General features: G+C 42.6%; 1 protein-coding gene across 11 annotated transcripts in view; it reads right to left on the bottom strand.

The window, feature by feature from the left end:
• sspo (SCO-spondin) overlaps positions 1-21,017 on the bottom strand; it is an 88,567-nt gene that overhangs the window by 19,479 nt on the left and 48,071 nt on the right. For all 11 annotated transcript variants that reach the window (XM_042399209.1, XM_042399215.1, XM_042399212.1 and 8 more), the window contains 38 exons: positions 20,750-20,953; positions 20,450-20,620; positions 19,989-20,244; positions 19,817-19,863; positions 19,489-19,659; positions 19,169-19,303; positions 18,403-18,539; positions 18,217-18,311; positions 18,037-18,086; positions 17,625-17,795; positions 16,657-16,827; positions 16,450-16,529; positions 16,143-16,312; positions 15,965-16,011; positions 15,575-15,775; positions 14,988-15,158; positions 14,136-14,336; positions 13,842-13,941; positions 13,470-13,690; positions 13,060-13,212; positions 12,754-12,920; positions 12,420-12,565; positions 11,896-12,116; positions 11,608-11,643; positions 11,213-11,377; positions 10,035-10,247; positions 8,927-9,094; positions 8,548-8,682; positions 5,980-6,217; positions 5,710-5,862; positions 5,536-5,582; positions 5,206-5,376; positions 4,807-4,983; positions 4,023-4,178; positions 3,685-3,809; positions 2,634-2,773; positions 2,441-2,487; positions 2,113-2,349 (listed from right to left, as the gene is read on the bottom strand). In XM_042399209.1, the coding sequence (XP_042255143.1) occupies positions 2,113-2,349; positions 2,441-2,487; positions 2,634-2,773; positions 3,685-3,809; positions 4,023-4,178; positions 4,807-4,983; positions 5,206-5,376; positions 5,536-5,582; positions 5,710-5,862; positions 5,980-6,217; positions 8,548-8,682; positions 8,927-9,094; positions 10,035-10,247; positions 11,213-11,377; positions 11,608-11,643; positions 11,896-12,116; positions 12,420-12,565; positions 12,754-12,920; positions 13,060-13,212; positions 13,470-13,690; positions 13,842-13,941; positions 14,136-14,336; positions 14,988-15,158; positions 15,575-15,775; positions 15,965-16,011; positions 16,143-16,312; positions 16,450-16,529; positions 16,657-16,827; positions 17,625-17,795; positions 18,037-18,086; positions 18,217-18,311; positions 18,403-18,539; positions 19,169-19,303; positions 19,489-19,659; positions 19,817-19,863; positions 19,989-20,244; positions 20,450-20,620; positions 20,750-20,953 (5,694 nt within the window). The remainder of the gene's footprint in view (positions 1-2,112; positions 2,350-2,440; positions 2,488-2,633; positions 2,774-3,684; positions 3,810-4,022; positions 4,179-4,806; positions 4,984-5,205; positions 5,377-5,535; positions 5,583-5,709; positions 5,863-5,979; positions 6,218-8,547; positions 8,683-8,926; positions 9,095-10,034; positions 10,248-11,212; positions 11,378-11,607; positions 11,644-11,895; positions 12,117-12,419; positions 12,566-12,753; positions 12,921-13,059; positions 13,213-13,469; positions 13,691-13,841; positions 13,942-14,135; positions 14,337-14,987; positions 15,159-15,574; positions 15,776-15,964; positions 16,012-16,142; positions 16,313-16,449; positions 16,530-16,656; positions 16,828-17,624; positions 17,796-18,036; positions 18,087-18,216; positions 18,312-18,402; positions 18,540-19,168; positions 19,304-19,488; positions 19,660-19,816; positions 19,864-19,988; positions 20,245-20,449; positions 20,621-20,749; positions 20,954-21,017) is intronic.

Here is a 21,017-nt window from a genome sequence, read left to right as displayed (position 1 = left end):
ATAACAGAAGTGTATTTACTGTTTATCGACTCTTGTACAAGCATACTTGAGCTACTGACATGTCAGATTTATGTTTTACAGATCACAGGTAGGTTAAAGATTGTCCTGTTTATTCAGGGTAGATAATATAATTGTTTATCTTCACTGAGACGTTTTTAGATATTAGCTCACCATGATGAAGTGCAAGACTTCAAATATTTGACATGCAAATCAAACCTAAGGTCCATTGGGCATAGTAGCTATTCAGAACCATTTCCATTCATATCCAAAGGGGAAGAGCCAGAGAAGAATAAAGGGATGACAGAGCTGAGCTCAGGATGAATCATTCTTTGCACACACAACGACACCAAATCCAATCAACTTCATGTGTCCCCACAGACACATGGACATTAAACTCCTCCTTTCTTGAAATCCCTTTTCCATTTTCACTCCTTTGGGGAATAATGAGAATGGAGCAGTGGGGATGCACAATGCCGTTTTTTACCACGGATACTGATTGCAAGCTCTTAAACTATCTACTGATGGTGACTATTCATTTAAGCTGGCAGCAGTGAACTGACACACAATAAATATTCTCAGAAAAAAACCTGGGAAAAAAAGAAAAACCTAAAAACCTCTTAAGATTTTACTAGACATTCCACACCATCAGACATCTAGCTGTTCTTACTGTATATCCTCAATTGTCCTCAGTTGCTACTACACAGACTGGAGAACTACAAAACTACAAAATATCTTAACATAATTATGCAGATGACACAAAGATTTATATAAAAATATCAGCAAGTGAATATACTGTATACATACAAGGAAGTAAGTAAGTACACTGAATAAATTAATAAATGAATGTGCCACAATTTACTTTAGTGAAAAGTAAAATTCAAATAATTGTTTATGTTTAAGAGCGATCAGGTCAGTGCTCACCTCAAATTCCTCAAACAAGAATTAAATGGCTCATGTCTTAGCAGGACATGTCTATGCTTTTATTCTTAAGCTAAACTGGTGTAATAGCGCCTTTACAGGTCTCTCTAAAAAGTTGACCAGGCAGCTGCAGGTCATACAGAACATTCTGGAGTCCTCACAAAGTCCACATCAGTCCAATTCTCAGCTCTTTGCACAGGCTTCCTGTGTGTCAAAGAACTGATTTTAAGGCCAAATTACATTTCTGATCTGCTGCTATGCTATGAACCATCCAGACCTCTCAGATGGTCTGGGACAGGTTTGCTTTCTATCCACAGGATCAAAACTAAACATGGAAAAAGCAGCATTAGGTTTCAGTTTGTGCACCATGTATCTGGAACAAACTCCAATGAAACTTGAGTTACACTCAAATTATTAGTTCATATAAATTGAAACCTGTCTACATTTCATTAAATTTGGTGCTATTTATTTATATCTCTCACTGCACGGTAACTGCAGTTTGTTTTGTTGTATACCATTTTAGCTTGTGTTTATCTCTGTTTAAACCCTATTTATATACTTCTTTTTATATTGCCTTGTGTTTCTTTTATATCTTAATGTCTTTTTATGTAAATCAATTTGAATTGCCTTTTTGTTGAAAGGTGCTACACAATTCATTTAATTTAACTTGATTTCGAAACATGTATAAAAACAAACATGAATAAAAATAACCAATAGAGTTTAACATAACCAGCAAACTCTCAGTAAACAAACCAAAAAAGACCACATGTCCACCGAGGAGCAGGAGGAAGTTAATACTTATAATTTCCTGCCCCATCTCTCTATCAACTTGCCTTTCCTTGCATTCTGCTCATATTTTGGTAAGGGATTGAGACCCACTCATCTCCAGAGAAAGGCAAAAGATTCATTTCATCACCACAGTCACTCTCTGACCCAATCTGTAATTCATTTTTGTCTACGGTGCCATGCTTGTCACACTCTGACTAGTTCACTGCGTTGTCTGCATGCAATCTTTTGATGGGAGCAAAATGTCAAACTGCTGCAGCTTGCTGAGGGGAACTCTGGTGGAGTAAAACTGTCCCATTCATTACTTTCCCCTACTGTGGAGTTAAAGGAGGAACTGGAGCTTGACAAAGGCAGACTGAATTTCTCGATTAGGGTAAGAGTGACCCTCTTTCAGGCGAACACCATTACCTCTGCAGATGTTAGGATCTGGACACAGCCTCTCCTCTACCAGTGGTCCTGGACATTGACTCCCCTCCTGGTCTTCGGACACTGGAAGACCAGAATCCAGGTCCAAACAGCCACGGAAACGCCTCTGGACTGAGATCATTTTACTTCCATCGACCCCTGATGGAAAGGTGCTGTGCTGCACGGAAGCGGGTGCGCAGGGAGAACAGGGAGTCCACGCTGACCACTCGCTGAGGATGACTTAAAGAAGAGCAGGATAATAGGATGATGAGATTATTCAAGGAAGACCTCTTTACATCACTATTATTCATTATCACTATAGCTTACTTACCTTCACACTCTCTCATGTCACACTGCAAAGTCCCATCATGGCAAAGGCTGGAAGACAGAACAGCCAACGAACAATTAATAATAACAAACTGACTCACTGATCTCAGAGACAAACAGATAAGCAGAGGGCAAACAAATAGTGCATAAAAGGAGAAAACATTAGACACATATGTAGATAGAAGCCCAGGTCTAACCAGGTACTGCAGCCTATGGTGACCGTGGCCCCCTGAGGGACAGTGACAGGTGTGGGAGGTTGTCCAGAAGCTTGGTGTTGCAGGTGGATACAGCCACACTCCTCTGGAGGAACACAGCTACCATTCTGCTGCAACAGGCCCTGGAAAGAAAAAAAAACACACACAATTCACAAAAAAAGAACAATAGTGCCATTTGTTTTGTTTTGTTGTGTTTTTTTTTTTCACAATCTGGCATGAATAAAGCTATCAGTTCTTTCCCTTTGTGTCTACAGAATGATGCTCAGTGAATATAACAAGGATTTGAGGAAACAGACTGGTTGACAACTTCGACTAAGGCGAACACAGTCCATTTTAAAATATATTATGCATTTATGTTGTAGCTAATAATTGTTTTATCACTCAACTATTCAATGACACATGATTCAGATGTAACCCATCGTTGTTAAATTAATTATGATAACTACTACTGGCATGTTCCACGCTTCTGGTGATCTGCTTTCTGTTCCATATTTCATTACCTCCCCTCATTGCTGCTGTATGGACATATCATCACTCTATCAGAGAGGATTTTTCAGGTTTTTGCAATAAATCAAAGCCGGAAGCTTCTAAACTGGGCCAAATAACATTATAAAATTGTCATCACAACTCATATCAAAGTGATGTATTAACATCAAAATGTAGCGCAGCATATTTCACTTTCTAAATTCATGCCAGTATATTTTTGCTCTGTTCTCATATAGAAACACGTGCTGTTCCAGGGCCCAGACTTTAGAAAAGCTATTTTTACATTAATGTTGCAAATGTTGGAAGACCCATGTTTCAAAACGTCATTTGCCGATTATATATCAGTTGGGAAGCTCTATGAAGCTCACACCTTCATCGAAAGTATGAAGTTGGAAGAAGGACCCAGAGCACAGACTGAATTTTTTATTGCTACGATCTATGCCAAGTGTATTCTGGTGCAGAATTAATGAAATGAAAGTGTGACTACTTTAATGTGTTCTGTACACTGTATATACTATAAGTTGATATGGGCTGATGAAAATTTCACCTGTGGGCAGTAGCAGCCAGGTGTACACTCCCTGACACCTAAACACAGATCTTTACGACCGTGCAGTGCACAATGCTTCTCACAGGGAGCACCACATGCTGAGTACACAAAGGGGGCTTCACAGTCTGCAAAGAAGAGAAAAAAACATGCACTGGATGAGCCACACATTTTGACAGAATGAAAAAACGTTTATTGTCTTTGAATGCCTGTGAGTCAATTTTTGTGCTGCACTAGTTATTTAACAAGTGCAGCTCAAGCATTAGGGAGAATTCTGACACACAACATCACAAACAGGCCTCTGTTCATACAGGTAAGCATCCATACATACACAGACTCACCATCACATTGACTGAGGCTGCACGACCGGCTCTGTGTTTCAACGGGAGTGCACTGTTGTCCCCTGGTGGCGGGAGACAGAGCGACACGGTAGCGCTGCTGCCTCTGAGACACACAGGAGCACTCAGACCAAACACTCCACTCTGACATGGGACAACCTGCAGGAAAAGACACATCAACCGATCTGGTGCTCCATGCAGGATTAAAGAAACACTTAACGTTATTTGTGATTCACTTAGTATCTGTGTGAAGCAGCACTTGAACTTGTGCTCATGTGACCCGGTGGTTTTAAAACTCCATCAATCAATACAACTTTATTTATCCCTGTAAGGGCACTTGTATTTCGCAGTTGGTTCTGTTGATGTTGAGTGTATTGCAGAGTTTATCAGTGTAAAATGAAACTATTTATACACACTGGGTTATCTTCTTTTGCAGTCAATAAAGAGCTGTAGAGCTTACTAGAATCAACTACTATGGTACAGTTAAATCAGAAACAAAGATTCAATAAGCAACCATGATGACCAATTTAGCTCTGGACAGGGCTGGAAAATATACCTTATTTACTAAAATACTTTTAAACCAAACTAAATTTACCCCTATCACAATCTTCAATAAATATATGATCTGTATCTCATAATAGATAATAAACTGACTGAGAACAGTTTCAGCAACCTGTGACATCTAGCAGGAACTTCAACCAAGCATTCATTCTGCTACACTCTCTAGCATCAGTATACTGAGCTGACTACTGCAAAAAGTAACATGATGAGTTTTGTGTGTTTGTACTTGGACAGGGCTGTTTGTAACACAGTTGGGTCTCCTCTCTGTTCCTCTCAGCCTCGATCTCAGTGGGACACGCTGCATCTCCTCCCTCCTCACACACACACACCCTGCGACGCGCCACAGACCCTGCGCCACAGCTCCGGGAACATGGTGACCATGGCGACCAGGGGCAAAGGTCATCTAGAGATAAGTGAGTCAATAAGGTACTTACTTCATTACCCTGTTTTGATTACGATTTTCTTTTCCAAGATAATACATGGAATTATAAATATCATAGACATATAAAACATTTAAAAATGGAAGTGATGTGTCTTTGCTTTAGTGACAGAGCTGCTAAGACAGATACAGTAATAACATTATTTTAGATACTCCTCAGTGCATTTTGAACTAGCCAATACAAACCCAGACAAGGAGGGATGCGACAGTCCTGGGTTTCTCTCTCCGGCCCATTACAGTGAGATCCGTTGTTACGTGGTGGGGGGTTGATGCAGGCACGGGTTCGAACCTGTGTGCCCCGCCCACAGGTCACTGAGCAGTCAGACCACACAGACCACGGGGTCCAACCACCATCCACTGGAATAAACACACAGGTTCATTTACATTTATCTTTTAAATATATTGTCTGTATTGTCTTTTTCTTTAAATAAAACTAAACAAGTGAACAGTAAATACATTTACATGCATTTAGGCCTAGCGCATATACTCTTTGTCATTAAAATAAATGTGGCCCACCTCTGCAGTCAATGTCTTGGCAGTAATCTCCCTCAGGAGTGCATGTGCTGGGAGGCAAAACAAATTAGAGAACATTTGAAGCACAAAATGAAATCCCTTAAATTCTCATTTCCCTTTCCAGTGCAAACACTTAATCAGCCATTATTTTCCTCTGTTTGCGTGCATCCATCTCACCATTGTTTACACTCTCCTTGCAGCCAGGTGTCTCCCACACTGAGCTCCTGGTCGTCATGGAGACAGAGAGGCGGGCAAGGTCCTGGGTTACAGGACTTATGCTGGACTTCCTCGAATTGGCAATCTGTTCCCTCGGTCTCTGAGATCAGAGATCTGACACACAACAGAAAACTGAATCACTTTCAATAAAAAGTACATGGAGTAAAAACTGCTCTCTCTGTGAAAAGGGTGGAAGAAGTATAAAAAGGAGTGTTAGTTTCTTTTCCTCACCTGTATCTGGTTCTCTGGCCCTGCCCACAGGAAACGCTGCATGACGCCCAACTGGACCAGGAGCTCCAAGTGCAAGTGGCCTGGCAGCTGTGATTGGTGCAGAGGAGCTGTCCGTCAGAGCAGCTACAGTTGTTACAGTCCACCTGGTGCCAGCTGCCAGCCGCCCAAACCTGTCCCAGTGAGTCCACACAGTCACACTGCCACAGCTGCACACACACACCGTCCTGCTGCAACTGGCCTGGACACACACACGCACATACACAAGTCAATCAAAATATGAGTTATGCTGATGAAATGAGACAAGGAGTGTGTCAAGGTTTCTTAAATCCCATGTCATTACAGTCAGTTCACTGACCTTAACCAGCAGCTGCTGCTACAAAAAAAAAAAGCACCCTGATGACCTGAGGTTAAGTTACTAACTATTGTATGAACTGCAATGTCCCCAGTTCATCTCGCAGGGGACCTTTGTTGCATGTCAGTCTTCATCTCGTTCTCCCACTATTTCCTGTCATCTCTCTCAGCTATCAAATACATGCATACAATGCCCAAAATAGAGAAAGATATGTTCTCATATGCCTCTAGTGGTTTCTTGCCAGTAGCCATGCAGATGGGTTTTGGTTTTATTTGTCCAGGTTTGAGCTATCTGTCTCTGAGATTCAAAAATGACATTTAAAAAACTGAACAGCAATATTTCTTTTCTGGAAAAAATTATCCAAGATATTCCATAGAAAAAACAGTCAACAGTTTTCATAGGCACTGTTTCTTCTGTAGAAAGTAGTTCCAGTGGGGCCTGTGGATTATCCAGAATTTATGAAAATATATTCAGTGCTTCTAAGCACCACAAGTTAAGTTGCAGTGGCTATGTTGATATTCTATATTTCTGTTATTGTCAACAAATCTCATAAAAAGCCCAAAACCAACAATGCTTTAGTCTCTGTTTCTCAATGATTTCTGACTTCCACCAAAAGTTCCAGGTACTTTGGACCCAAAGTCCCTATTGTCCAGTCCTGTTTGAGTTTCCTCCACATCTGAGGATGTAGCTAGTTCATACAAATTAGACCCATGAGGAACTTAAAAATGATGGCAACATTTAGAGACAGTATTAACACATGAGGAAACAACAACACAGATTTGTCCTGTTCTTTGTATTTACTGCTGCATGAGTTGGATGTAATGAATGACTGAAAAGGAGAAATGCAGAGGAGGAAAATCTAACTGAAGCTAAGAGCTTATGTCTCCATTGTATAACATCTGTTGAATGTTTGTTATTTATTTGTGCTTTAAAATGTAACAGCTGTGAAACAATCAGAAAATGTTTTATTTCTATCATTCACTGTTTTGTTCTCGCTACCGCTGCTCCCTCTCTTCATTCCCTCTCTAGTTCGCTCAACCACCACCGCTGCACCTCTCTCTCTCTCACTGGTGCTCTCAGCTCACTCGCACTATCTCTTTTTTCTCTCACACTTTTTAAAAAATGAGTCAGGAAGCAGACAACTTACTTTACTTTAAACGTTAAGAAATGAAGAGAAATGTCCTCCTCTTGTCCTAAAATCTACAAGAGAGTACTACCTTGTTTAATGAATGAAGCTGCGCACAAGCAGTGCTGTGTGTGTTTGACTAATCAGCGACGGTCATCCCTGCAAACCCCACCCCCAAAGTTCCTGTACTTTTGGAAAGTCTCAATAGAAGTTGATTTAGACCCTGATCCCTGCGGTGGAAACACAGGTAGAGGAACTGAGTTCCTCAAAAGGTTCTTAGTATGTGGGGAAAGCTCCTGCGATCGAAACGCAGTTTTACCTGCTGTGCATTCAATCCAAAGCCCATTGCTTCCTACTGAAGATCTAAATCTTTAAAAAAGGGTAACAAATAAATACTTTCATTTTTTTTAAATGTTCAGTAACTTCCTAAAAAAGCTGAGCACTGCAGTTTTTAGCAAAAGTTACTCAGACAGGAGGAATTGGTGCATTTATTGGGGACTGTGGTAATGAAGGCGCATGTCACCCATGCAATAGCTCATTGTGGCTCATTGATGTGTTTTTAATAGTTTTTGGAGCTACAATGGAGCTAGATAGATATATCAAGATTTATCAGATTTTGGATACAAACATTTTATTTGTCAGTAGGATAAATTCATTGTTGCTTTTGCTCTTTTCATAGGATTTGTTGATAAAAAGAAAAATATAAAATAGACCTACTGTATCCTGAAAGGGGAAGTGAGAAAATATGTTTTTGTAATTTGAGTAAACTGACCCTTATTAAAAGATAAATTTGAAGAAGATTAACAGCAAGAAACATTTGGATATCCAGTTTTAGCTACAGTAATAGTGACTTCAGTCATTACTAGCTTTAGGTTAACAGCACACGAGCTAATTCAGATACACACCTATATAGCCACGTACACATGTACAAGCACGCTGCAGTGATATATGGAGCTTATGTGCTGAATTCCAGCAGGCACAGAACCTTTAGGGAAGAATCCCTCAGATATGCAGAAACACACACACACACACACACACACACACACACACACAGTCTTATCTCTTAATAAAACTATGGTGGCCTCAGTACCTTTAGGGCAGCGACAGCCGGGTTGACATTCTGTGTTGCTCTGGCACTCTATGCCCTGCTGGAGGTCTGAGCAGCGCTGGGGACACTGGTTGGCACACGACACGAACTCCTGGCCCGGTGGGCACCCTTTCTCATCTGACAATAGGCAAACAGAAGGTCATGAATTTTCCCATGATGCTGCAGGCATTTCCTTCGCGTAATGTGCCTCAGCAAGAATGCTGATCACAGGCTGTGCTGACTTTTTGAACAAAAGGACTTGCCTTAAAAAATGACCATATGCTGAATTAATGAGCAGTCCACGCACAGGATGAACTACCCCTGGGGTCACTATAGTCTAAACTTAACAAGTATATGTGTGTTCACGTTGGGTCTGTCTCACCGCAGGGTTTGGTGTTGCAGGGTTTGACCTGGTTTTTCTCTCCTTCACATTTCTTTCCACCGTTCTTCGGTGGAGGGCTGGAGCAGGAGCGAGTGCGTATGGAGCGCCCACCACCACAGCGCTTATCACAGCGGGACCAGGGACTCCACCGGGACCAACCTCCATCCACTACAGCATACAGACACACACAACATTAATATAAACTAGGACACACAAAATGCCATACACCAGTTTTTTGCATGTTTTTTCATTTCTATCAGTTATGATAACATTGTGCTCACTTCATGAATACAGTGCTATTATTACATATTATACAGATTGATACACATTGGAATGGTGGACAGCTTTTTAAAGCAAAGCCTTTAGGTTTCTGAGGTGTACTTTTCCAGCCTTGCAGGCAGCAGGGCTGGATTACCAACTGGGCAACTACCCCGCGGCCCCAGACCTACAGGGAACCCAAAGGCTCCAGGTTCACCGTCTCATTTGATAAAACTGCAAGCACCACTAAAGCACAATATGAATTGAAATGATATAGGCCTTAAGGAAACACCTGCATTATTATGAAATCTTGTAGGTGGCCCAGAGCTCAAATCTGGTTTTAAGGCCTTCATTATTTGATTTAATATATTTGAGCTGAATCGAACTGATTTCATTAATTACCAATCAATCCAAAAAATAATGCAATGAATGAAGACCAAGTTGAGGGGGGTCACTGGGGGCCCACATCTCTTTTTGTCCCCCGGGGCCCCTTTGTGAGTTAATCCGGCCCTGCCAGGGAGTCACTGGTTTCAGTCATTCCACTAAAATATAAACATCATGTCTGTTTCTATTCTTGTCAATTTTTTTCTAATTTGATGGCAACGCAGTATAGAATAGAAAGTGAAGAGTGAGCTTGTACTACATTACAACACAACAATAGTATGTTGTAACCAATTTAATTCTGATGAGTATTATCACAACCATGGTTCACTGTTATGAATTATCTATCTATTCTAGTCTCTACAGTTGGATTTTCATACCATTCTGGAAAATATATTGGAAAATAAGTAAAACACATTGTAAAAACTAAAAACACCAAGTCTTGATCATTTCAACATTGTTTGTTGACCTCGGCAGGGCTTGATGTTACAGAAGCGATGCTCCAGGTTTCCTCCCAGGATGTCTTCACACCACGAGCCATTGGTGCCGGGGCTGAGGAAGGTTCGGATTCTCTGCTGCTGTCCCACTCCACAGGACCGCGAACAAGAGCCCCACTCCCCCCACTCTGTCCATGAACAGTTCCTCCGTGCACAGTCAGCCCCAACACATACTTCACCACCACCTGGGAATACAACACAAAAGACCAAAAACTGCTTTACATACAGTAGTAGATGAATATCAGTGTAGCTTATTATGCACACAAACACACATAAAACATGGTCTTATCATTTTTAGGACAGTATTCCCTTTGTTTATGCAAACTACTATTCACCCTCTTTTGTAAGAACATAAACCTTACATAAAAAGTCCCAGTGAGACCGTAATTAATCAACTCTTATGTGTACATAATTCAAAATATTCTCCAGCAGAGTTGCTAGATAATGCAGCTTGCCTGCACTTATCTCTGGTAATGCATGCGCTGGTCAGTAAGAGTCCACTTAAAAATCTGTTCTGCTGCGTCTGAGATAAGCGTGGTAGTAATTACAAACCCAGCCACTACACAAACAATCACTTTGTGAAATCTGCTCTATGAGGAGGTGTTTTACTGAGGAAATACAGATTGTTACTTGCATCACACACAGGATCCAAATCACAAATCATTAATTTTATCACAAATTTTGTGGTCTTTACCTGTAAATAATGTTAGTGAGCAGTGGCTTGCTTAATGTTCACACAGCCACCCTCATTCAAAAGTGGTTGCTGCCCAATACAACTACAGCATTCTACTCTTAACTACTGAACTATTTGAAGTGGAGTATCTTTCTCAAAATTCAAAAGTGGTTCTTAAACAGATTAACAGTTCCTTTTCTTCAGTTTCCCATGCTCCATACTTCAAGCTGGTCTCAGAGTCCAGGCTCCCACAGATTGTTATATCATCACTACTCACATGATGCTATTATTGCATCAAAAAGGCTGGTTGATTGGCAGGAGGCAGCAACATTTACAGAGGCTTACAGAGTAGCAAGCAGATGGTTTGTGAAATTCATCTTTACTGTATTGACAAGTATCAATCATAGACTCTGACAGCAGCAGGACGAGGCTGATAATATGTATCAATCACAGAATCATAGATCACAGTGGTCATACCTGGACACTGGGGAAGGTTACAGGCTTTCTCCTGGTGAGAGTTTCCAGAGCAGGGAGGTTTGATACATTGTCGATGGCGGGACTTGGTTGCTGGTCTGAGAGCATCACTGCAGGTCTTAGTGCAGGGACTCCATGACGACCAGGGAGAGAAGCCAGCATCCTCATCTATGGAGGATAAAGATGTAGAGAGAGAAGGACAGACATCATACATTTTAATCCAATCTTTGTCTCATTATGTATGTTGGCTGAAAGGGTTACAAAAAAACCTTAACCAATCACAACACTTTATGTTTCTGTTTGTGCAATATTTAAACATATAATAATAATATCTGTAAGAAAGAAAGTAAGATAAAAGAATACAATGGAAAACTAGGAAAAACTGAAGGGTTAATTACCTGGTAGGGCTGGTTCTTCTGTGGGACCAACTATAACTGCCAACAACATGTGAAAACTCAATATCAGTGCAAGTTCAGACATTTGGCAATGTGACCGATTAAACACTGTGCAGTATATACTCCCTTATTAATACTATTTGTAATGGATACCAAGATGAAAGATATAGCTAAAGATAAAGAATAGCTCTTCATTTATTCATGATTCAATTTAATTTGAAAAAAACTCTCACAAACTAAACACACACCTATGCAGTACCTACTATGCCTACAGTACGCTAACCCCTGTACCTGGGCAGTCAGGGGCCTGGCAGTAGGTGGTTTCCTGGCTTGGCCCCTGGCAGTCTCTCCCTCCGTGGGCCGGGGCAGGCTGCGTGCAGCCCCTGGAGCGAGTCTTCAGTCCTAGACCTCCACAGGACAGCGAGCAGGGGCTCCAAGGGCCCCATGGTGACAGACCACCGTCAACTGGGCAATGCTCTAAGGAACAGTTCCACCTGCCATGCTCACAGGCGCTACAGGGAGCACACGGGAGGAAGAGTGAGGTGTGGTGCTAGTAGTGTGACGAGGTTGATAACAGCAGTGATGGTGATGAGAAAGTGACAGCTGAAATGTTAGAAATGTGGACTTAAGGCCACAATTTTGGAACTACAGTATGTGCTTTAATTTGATATACAACCAGGGTGCTCGATGCTTATTGAGATCTTAAATTGGGACATCTTATTCCAAGGGGTTTCCAGAAATTTTAAAGACTTAAAAAGTGTGAGACTGTATAAAATATAGTGTAGCTGCAAAATTTCCCAAAGTTCTCTGCTCACCAGGAGCTGCAGTCATGAACCAGTGTGTCTCCAGACTGGAGCTCCACTCCCTCAGAGATGTTATGGAGAAGCAGAGATGAGACCGGCGTGATAGAGACACTCTGAAGAGAGGCCAGAAACTCTTTGTCGACCAGACACGGACACTCCTGAAACACACAAATAACCAAATAACAATCACAGCACATGAATAACAATCTCACTACAGAATTTTTGCTCATTATAACTGTTTGGATTTTTTTTGTCCATTTGTGTTACACAGTTTGGTAGAAGCATTATTCAGGTGCACATCATCAATCTATCAGACTGCTGAGGTTACTGATGGCAGAGAACTCACCCGCAAGCAGAGTCCGTGGTGTTGGTAGGTGTGTGGGGGGCAGTGGCAGCCTTCCTCACAGCCATCTGAGTAGCAGCCCTCCCTGCCGCTGATCTGAGCGCAGCTGAATGGACAACCTTCACCTCGTTCACACTCCCTGTACAGCCTGCCAGGAGGGCAGCCCACTTCTGCCAACAACACAATGTCAGCACAGAGACACGGATTACAAAAATTTCCATTTGAGTTTTACAAGGTTGACCTGGATCTTACTATTAAAATAAGTTTGATTCCATATCTACGGATATTGTATAGGTGGTAGGGACTCACCGAGGCAGACCTGGTTGTTGCAGGTCTTGCTCTGGCGGCTGAGGCCGCTGCAAGGTGGAGAGCTGCAGATACGAGAGCGGAACTGCTGCCCTCCACCACAGCTGACTGAACACACCGACCACTGAGACCAGGGGAGCCATGGGCCAACCGAGTCTGGAGGCAAAAACACACAGAGACATATGCTACAACAGCATAAAGAAAGATTTTTATTCTAAGACTGTATGTCTATTCATAACTTGCTTTTTTCTGTAAATGCAGAGAACAATCATCTTATAAATGTAAGGAGCAAACATCTTGAATTAATCTAGAAGGACAATGTATTGGGTAAATTAAGAAATCAACTCTTTTTTTCCATGTTGTGTTTGAGTCTTACAAGTCCAGCTCTCATGGGACTGGCCAGACATAAATACCTGTGCACACATGTGTGTTGCAGTCTTTCTGCTGTTCAGCGACTCCCAGACAGCCTCTCCCACCGCTCTGAGGAGACGGATTGTCACACTGGCGTCTCCTGAACTTGACTCCTCCTCCACATGGAAGCGAGCATATGGACCAGGCTCCCCATTGGCTCCAGCCACCATCAACATGGCAACCGGGGACTGATTGACACTGCAAAACCCCGGCCACACACGAACTGAGGTAAAGCAGGGAGAGAATGAACGCAAAAACAAAGAAAGATAAAGAGGACATTAATGTTGTTGATTAATTCATTATAGTTTTTTTCATTTATTTGTGTTCATACTCATGAATATAAAATGCTTCAGAAGTATTCAGTTGTGCTGTACCAGTTTTTGCAGTCACTGATGATGCTGTCTCCTGAGTTTACAAACTGCCAATCAGACCCACCAGGCCATACCCACGATGCATTACTGGAATCTAGACCACCTGCCAAAAGATCAAAGCAAAAAGAGAGGAAGAGAGAAAAATAGAGAACAAATCAATATCCTAATAACTGTCAACAGTAAATCAGAGACATCTATTGATTACATTCATCTCTGCTTATGCCAACACAGTTTACCCACACAGTGTGACCGCTTTCACGTCTAAATTTTATGTAGACTGTAGATTGTGGATCTCACCAGTAGCAGAGCTGTTGTGGTATTTGCAGCGACACTCCTCCCTCTCCACGCACACACCATCCTGGAGGACCATGTCACCCGGACAACCGCAGGTCCGGCTGCACCCGGGGGAGTCCAAGCACACTGTGTCACCATGGAGATCTGAACATGAGCGAGGACAGGGTTTCCCACAAGGCCATTCCTCCTGGCCTCCGCCACAGTCTGCAGGAGGAAGTACAGTTTGTAAAGCATGGTTATGGGTTTAATAGTCTTACATATTTTGACAGAGGCAAATATCAGAAGCACAGGACCCCGGATGAAAACAGATGTGGGTCAGTCTAATGACGTGAGTTAAAACTAAACACTATTACAGCTGGAGTGGAAAGCCAAGAAGCCTCCTGATTGTGTGTAAAGTTTAAAAAATGCACTCCTGAAATGGATGATTGATGAACTGTTTGGTTGAATCCTTCCTGACACTGCAGCCCTGTCAGCTTATCGCAGCAGCGCAGAAGCCTGTCACCTTGGAGTTTATCAGTAACTGCTGTTATCATTCTGTGGCGTTTGGACATGCACGGGAACATGGGAGAGCAGGGAGGGCAGGGAGAGTTCAACCAGAGTAGAGAGTTCATTAATCTTCCCTCTCAGACAGCCATTTCATTTCAGCAGCCCCTTTTTTTTTTTAATTCAGCCCAAGCAACCTATGTTCTCTCTCTCTCTCCCAAGATTCACCACTAGGGACAGATATAGAAATGCTGATGGAACGCCACCTTGTTTCTTGTAAGGCCGTTTAATTTATTTTCACATCTTCACAAGAGCTCAACTTCAAACACAGTGTTTTATTCAATCTGTCTTCATATTTATCCGCTAACTGACCTGAGCAGACCGTAATGTTGTCGTGGCAACTGCGCCTCTGCCTGCTCTCTCCAAGACAGGGCAGGCCACCGAACCTGGCAGGAGGGCTGTTACACTCCCTGGTGCGAGTGGATGATCCGGCGCACCCGTCACACTCTGACCACGCTGACCAGGGACTCCACGAACCATGGACTAGAGGCAGGGTGAGGGAAAGAATCATTGAAGAAAGCAATGAGAGAGGGAAAGGAACAAGACAATTATGTGTGGCAGTGTGAGGTTTAAAGGAGGGAATGTCAAGGTTTACTGTGATAGTTGTGTACCTGACTAAAGCCACGTCAAAAGACAAGAAAAAGGCACGAAGAGACAGAAAAAGGAAGAATAAGAAGAGAAAATTAGGGAGCTACAGAGGACAAACTGACACAAATATAGCAATTAATCAATGGCCTTATATTTAAAAGAATAAATGACGGATCTGGATCCTGCTTAAGCCCCTAGTCAAACCAAATATTAGCATCCTACTGTGAAGAATTCTAGCTAAAAGTTATGTTATCAGATTAGTTAGTTGACTGGACTTTCTACCTTAACAAAGTGAAGTGGTGGCATCCTACCTGGACAGAAGGTGATGACAGGGCAGGGCTGTCTCTGGATTTGAACCCCGATCCCATTGTGAATTTCCTGCTCTCCAGAGCAGGGCTCCCCTCCTGCCTTGGGCTCGGGACAGCCACAGCTTCTGTAGCGGGACACTGACTCTGCCCCACAGGTCCTGGAGCACGGAGTCCAGTCTGACCACTCACACCAGCCGCCTGACACTGGAGAGACACAGTGATGTGCAGTCTAAAGCTAAGGCCATTACCAGATATGTATAAATGTTCTGCAGAATGTAATAAAGATTTTTTTATCAGTCATGAAATCCTAAATAAAGACATTTCATCCTTTTGATATGATTGGGTGTATGATGTCAAATGTACATACAGAGACTTGCAGCTGGTCTAACTCACCTGGACAAGGGTATCTGGTGCAGTTGAGCCTCCCACCCTCACAGGTGCTGAAATGAAGAGGAGAGACCAACATAATGATTCTTTTCTTGTCCTTTCTTTCTGATTGCTTCTCTGTGAGTGTGTAATTATGGTGTACATGAATGTACAACATGTGCCCCTGTGTGTGTATTATTCTGACCAGTTGTTACACCCGTCAGGGGCTGCAGTGGTCTCTCCTGGCTCCAGCCGGAGTCCAGTGCTGAGATCCAGGCAGGGACAATCTTCTCTCTCTACACAGACTGTCCCGTTAGCAGACAGGATCTTTCCCTCTGTACAGTAGCACCCTGGCTCACAACGCCACTCACAGTGCTGTGGGTCAGGAAAAAAATCCCCTCATCAGCACCAGAATTCTACATTTTTATCCACAAAGCATGACTTAGTCTTAAACCAGAGGTAATGGTTGGAAAAAGGAGTTTGTTTTTTTGTTTGTTTGGTGTGATACTTACTGCCAGGTCATCACAGGAGCGTGGGCAGGAGGGACCGCAGCTACTGAACACTGTGCCTGGCACTTTGGTACATGGCGCCACTGAAAACACACACACACAGTTTGTTATAAGGGTGAATTGCTACATCAGTGGAGTACTCTTTTAATATGCACATGTAGACAAAACACACTCCCACCCACATCTGCATTCTACACAATCTAAACATACCTGGGCAGTGGTCAGTGTTACAGGCGATAACCTCAGTCCCCAGCCCCTCGCAGTAATTTCCCTCCCCCTCTGGACTGGGACTGTCACACTCTCTCCTCCTGCTCCGAACACCCCCACCGCATGACTTGGTACACTCTGTCCAGTTACTCCACTGACCCCAACCACCGTCACCTAGAAGGAGCCAAAACATCAGGATCAAATAGTAAAAGAATAACACAACAGAAACCTTAACAGCAAAAAAAGGTTAGTAAGATGTCAACAGATGTACAGCTGTTAGGAGCTGCAGGTGTAGTAAGTACCTCCATCAGAAAATAACATTCATTTAAAAACCCAGCAATATCAATGATTCACTGTGTCTATAATCTGTACTGTATGGACAATCTGTCTGATAAAAACAAGTCAAAGGCAAGCATGAGTGAAGATGGAAATGTGAGCTTCTCCATTCCAAATTGTTATTATAGTCATAAAGAAAGAGTTCAACTAGATTTTATATTTTTGCAGCATACTGTTCTCATAAAACTTCTGAGATGTCCTTTTTTCAAAGATTAATATAAGAATATTAATTAAAGAAAAATAAGAAATTCAAAGATGTTCCAGTAATTTTTATGTAGGCCAAGTCAGTTCACCCTGTGAACTCATCTGGATCACACACGCTTTCATTTCTTTTGACAAACTATGAAAGTGATGCTATCAGTGTCTTCACACTGTGTGTTCACACCCATTCTGTGGCTTAACATTAGAGGATGTTCCAAGGTATCTGTCCAGACAATCGACTCATGCCAGAATAAATGAAGTATGAGCAAAAACATGAACAGTTGCTCACAGATCTTCAAAAGTAGATACGGAAGTGGTCTGACGTGCAATTCAGTTAAAATGTACATATAGTCAATGGGTTAGTGGCATAAAAATGCGATTTCAAAATATCAACAGAATGTCAATCAATGTAAATCAACACTAAACAAACTCACGGTCACATGGGGCAGCGATGCATACTTGATCCTCACGGTGAGGTCCCAGACACGGCAGGCCACTACCCGAGCGCTGGGGACTGGAACAGAACCGGTACCGAGACTGGAGACCCGCTCCACACGACACCGAACACTGACCCCAGGGAGTCCACAGCGACCAATGGCCATCAACTGGAGATTGTGTGTGTGTGTGTGTGTGTGTGTGTGTGTGGAGGAGCAGAATAAGAAAGACACATGTGGAACAATGAGGTGAAAGAGGACAGGAGGAAAGACTGCATGCTTATATTCATATTACTTTTTCTTTTTCTTTCAAACTCTTGCATGTGAAGTTGTGACCCACTTAAACAATGATCTGAAAACAATGAAATGACAAAGTAGATAAAGATAAATCCAACAATACTTTTTTGCCTACCATTGCAGCTGATTCGAGAGCAGTTTACCAGCCTCCCTGCTTCACATGTACTGAAATATAAACACACACAAGTTAAATCATACTTTTATCTCTTCTTTATACACTGATGAACAGAAGCACGTGCAGCTATAGTATCATGACGGCTCATACAGCAATTAAAGAAGAAACTCAGTTATTTACCAGTTGTTGCAGTCTGTTGGGACGATGTCCCCAGGTTTGTACTGCTCTCCATCCACGTCACAGCGACAGTCAGACTCCTGGACACAAACACCATCCTGGGAATATGGCGAACAATGAAAAATAAGGGTGTAATTACTCTTTCTATATTTGCTGTTCTCTGTATTTCTGTATAGCCGCTCCAACCACCTGCTGGATAGTCCCGTGTGGACACTGGCAGCCTGGTGTACAATTACTGCTGAGGTCCATCGAGAGGTCTGTACACGACACTGCTCCCCTCACACACTGCTTCCACTCCTGGCCAGGCGGACACACTCTGCCATCACCTGAAACAGCAGCAGATTCCAAACAGAGATCAGTAAAAAATACTCTACTATATAATACTTGTATAATCAAAAACACAAACTTATATTAAACACTGGACATCAGCGAGTCCTTGTTGTCCGATACTCACAAAACAGAAGCTCCTTGATACACCAACATTAACATGAATTATGGCAATCAAATAACAATATGTATTATCAATTAATGTGGCAATGAAATTAATTCAATTTAATTATTGATTGTATTGATTGTTGCCATAAACTATAGAAACATCTACTATGTGCCTTCTTTTTTCTACTCTCTTCCTTTTAGCATCAATTTTACAGATTGTGATTGGATGTATTAGAATAATCATTCCTATTTTTGTATTTTGACACCAAGTTCCTTACTATAACACTGAAATAAAATTTCAATGAATTATCCAAGGCTTTCTGTAAGTCTGTTGGAGCACCATTAAGATCTTAAAAATGGGTTTCCTTCCAGGTTTATTAATGGTGTGGTCTGGAGCAAAAACACCATCTAATGCAATAAATATCTGACAGAGGTTGTAGAATATATCTGTTGCCCATTTGTAAAATCCTGTCATTAAACCTATTAGTATTTATAGATGAGTGTGTAGTGCTTGCTGTACCACATGGCTGCAGGTTACAGGCGCTGAACTGCTGAGGGGTGCCGTGGATTCGGATGGGCCCGCGGGTTCGGGTCCTGTAACCTCCTCCACACGTGACTGAGCATTCTGACCAGGCACTCCATGGCTCCTTCACGCCTAAGACACATTACAACGGGATTAACTTCCTGATGTGGTTTGTTTTTAATTTCTTACAATGCACACTGGAAAAAAAAGAAAACCGGCCATTCTAACAAGACCAGCTTCTTTAGAATCCGAGGGTACCATACACTCTCCTTGCATTCTATGTACAATAACATTATTCAGTGAGGACGTCCCCTCACCGAAACAGGGTTCAATGCTGCAGGTGTCAATTCCAACCCTCTCTCCTTTGCATGGACGGCCTCCGAACGCTGGAGGGGGATTGGTTCCCGAGCGGTAGCGCCTTCTCACACCAACATCACATGTTCGACTGCAAGCGCTCCACTGCGTCCAGCTGCTCCAGCCACAGTCCACTGAGAAACACACATACACACAGGATAAAGACGGAGAAAGAAAGAGACAATAAGAGAGAAACTAGCATAGAGGAGAAGAATTAAAGACTGAGAGAGGGAGGGATGGAGAGATGATAAATGTACATCTAAAACTGTATTCAACAGTAAAGTCACTTACCAGGGCAGGCAGCTGTTCCACACACCATTTCTCCATTAGTGCAGGTGCTGTTTGAGACACAACATGTGACATTTCATTTTAGAAATATCACTGCATTCCAACATTAACTGTATTCATAAAATTTTTTAGATTATATAGAGGTATGATTTTTGTCTTTTTGTCAGTACAGTACCAGTTATTGCAGGTGTCGACAGGCAGGGTGGCACCAGCTGGGTACAGCTCCCCCTGGTGGTAACATGGGCACTGTGCCAGGGGCACACAGCTGCCGTTGAACAGGTAGAAGCCAGGGGCACAGTAGCAGCCGTCGTAACAGGCGGTGGCACACTGCACCTCTGTGGAGGTCATGTCCAAACACACCCGTGGACATGCTCCGCCATGAGCCTTGCACTCAGCTGCTGTCATGTGCACCATGCCCTCCGGACACACACCTGAGACGAGGAGTGGAAATAACACATGCACACTCAGGAATTCATTGTAGCGGGGGACAAACAACAGGAACAACTGAAAATATAATGCAATGTAATACAAATTTACCACAAACTAGGGCCTGAAATATATAACTAGAGAGTTGAATTGACAGAACAGACAGATTGCTTTACATTATCAGGTGCTCTTATAATTTGGTTGCATTACCTGAGCAGGGATGGGAGTTGCAGTCTCTTGTCTGTATGTGTGGCCCGGAGCAGCTGTTTCCCCCATGTCGTGGTGACGGTGAAGTGCAGAATCGTTCTCTTGTTTGGACACCAGAGTCACACTCAGAAGAACACTGAGACCATGGTGACCATTCTGACCAGCCGCCATTCACTAGAAGTTTACAATTAAAATAAGCCTTTTTGTTTATCTATTCTATCCTAACAGATCATATGTGGAGAGTGGAGGGAACAGAGGAATTATAGACATGGTGGTTTCTGTGTGAGTCTACATCTGTCATACCTGGACACTGGACAGTGTTGCAAGGCTCTTGCTCCTCGCTGTCTCCATCGCAGGCAGAGAGCACGTGTGTGTGGTTGAAGGACGTGAGTGTTTTGTTGCAGCTGCGGAATCGTCGCCTGATTCCCACATCATCTACGTGGTGGAAACATGTCTTACTGCACTCTGACCAGCCGCTCCATTTACCCCAAACTCCATCTGGTTGCACTGCAAAACAAGAGGAGGGCAAAGTCATCCTATCATCCTCACATGATGAGAGTGTGAGTGAGCA

This window comes from Thunnus maccoyii, chromosome 21 (assembly GCF_910596095.1).
Source record: "Thunnus maccoyii chromosome 21, fThuMac1.1, whole genome shotgun sequence".
Lineage (NCBI taxonomy): Eukaryota > Metazoa > Chordata > Actinopteri > Scombriformes > Scombridae > Thunnus > Thunnus maccoyii.
Note: the sequence above shows the minus strand (reverse complement) of the source record. Positions and strands in the feature narration are given on the sequence as shown.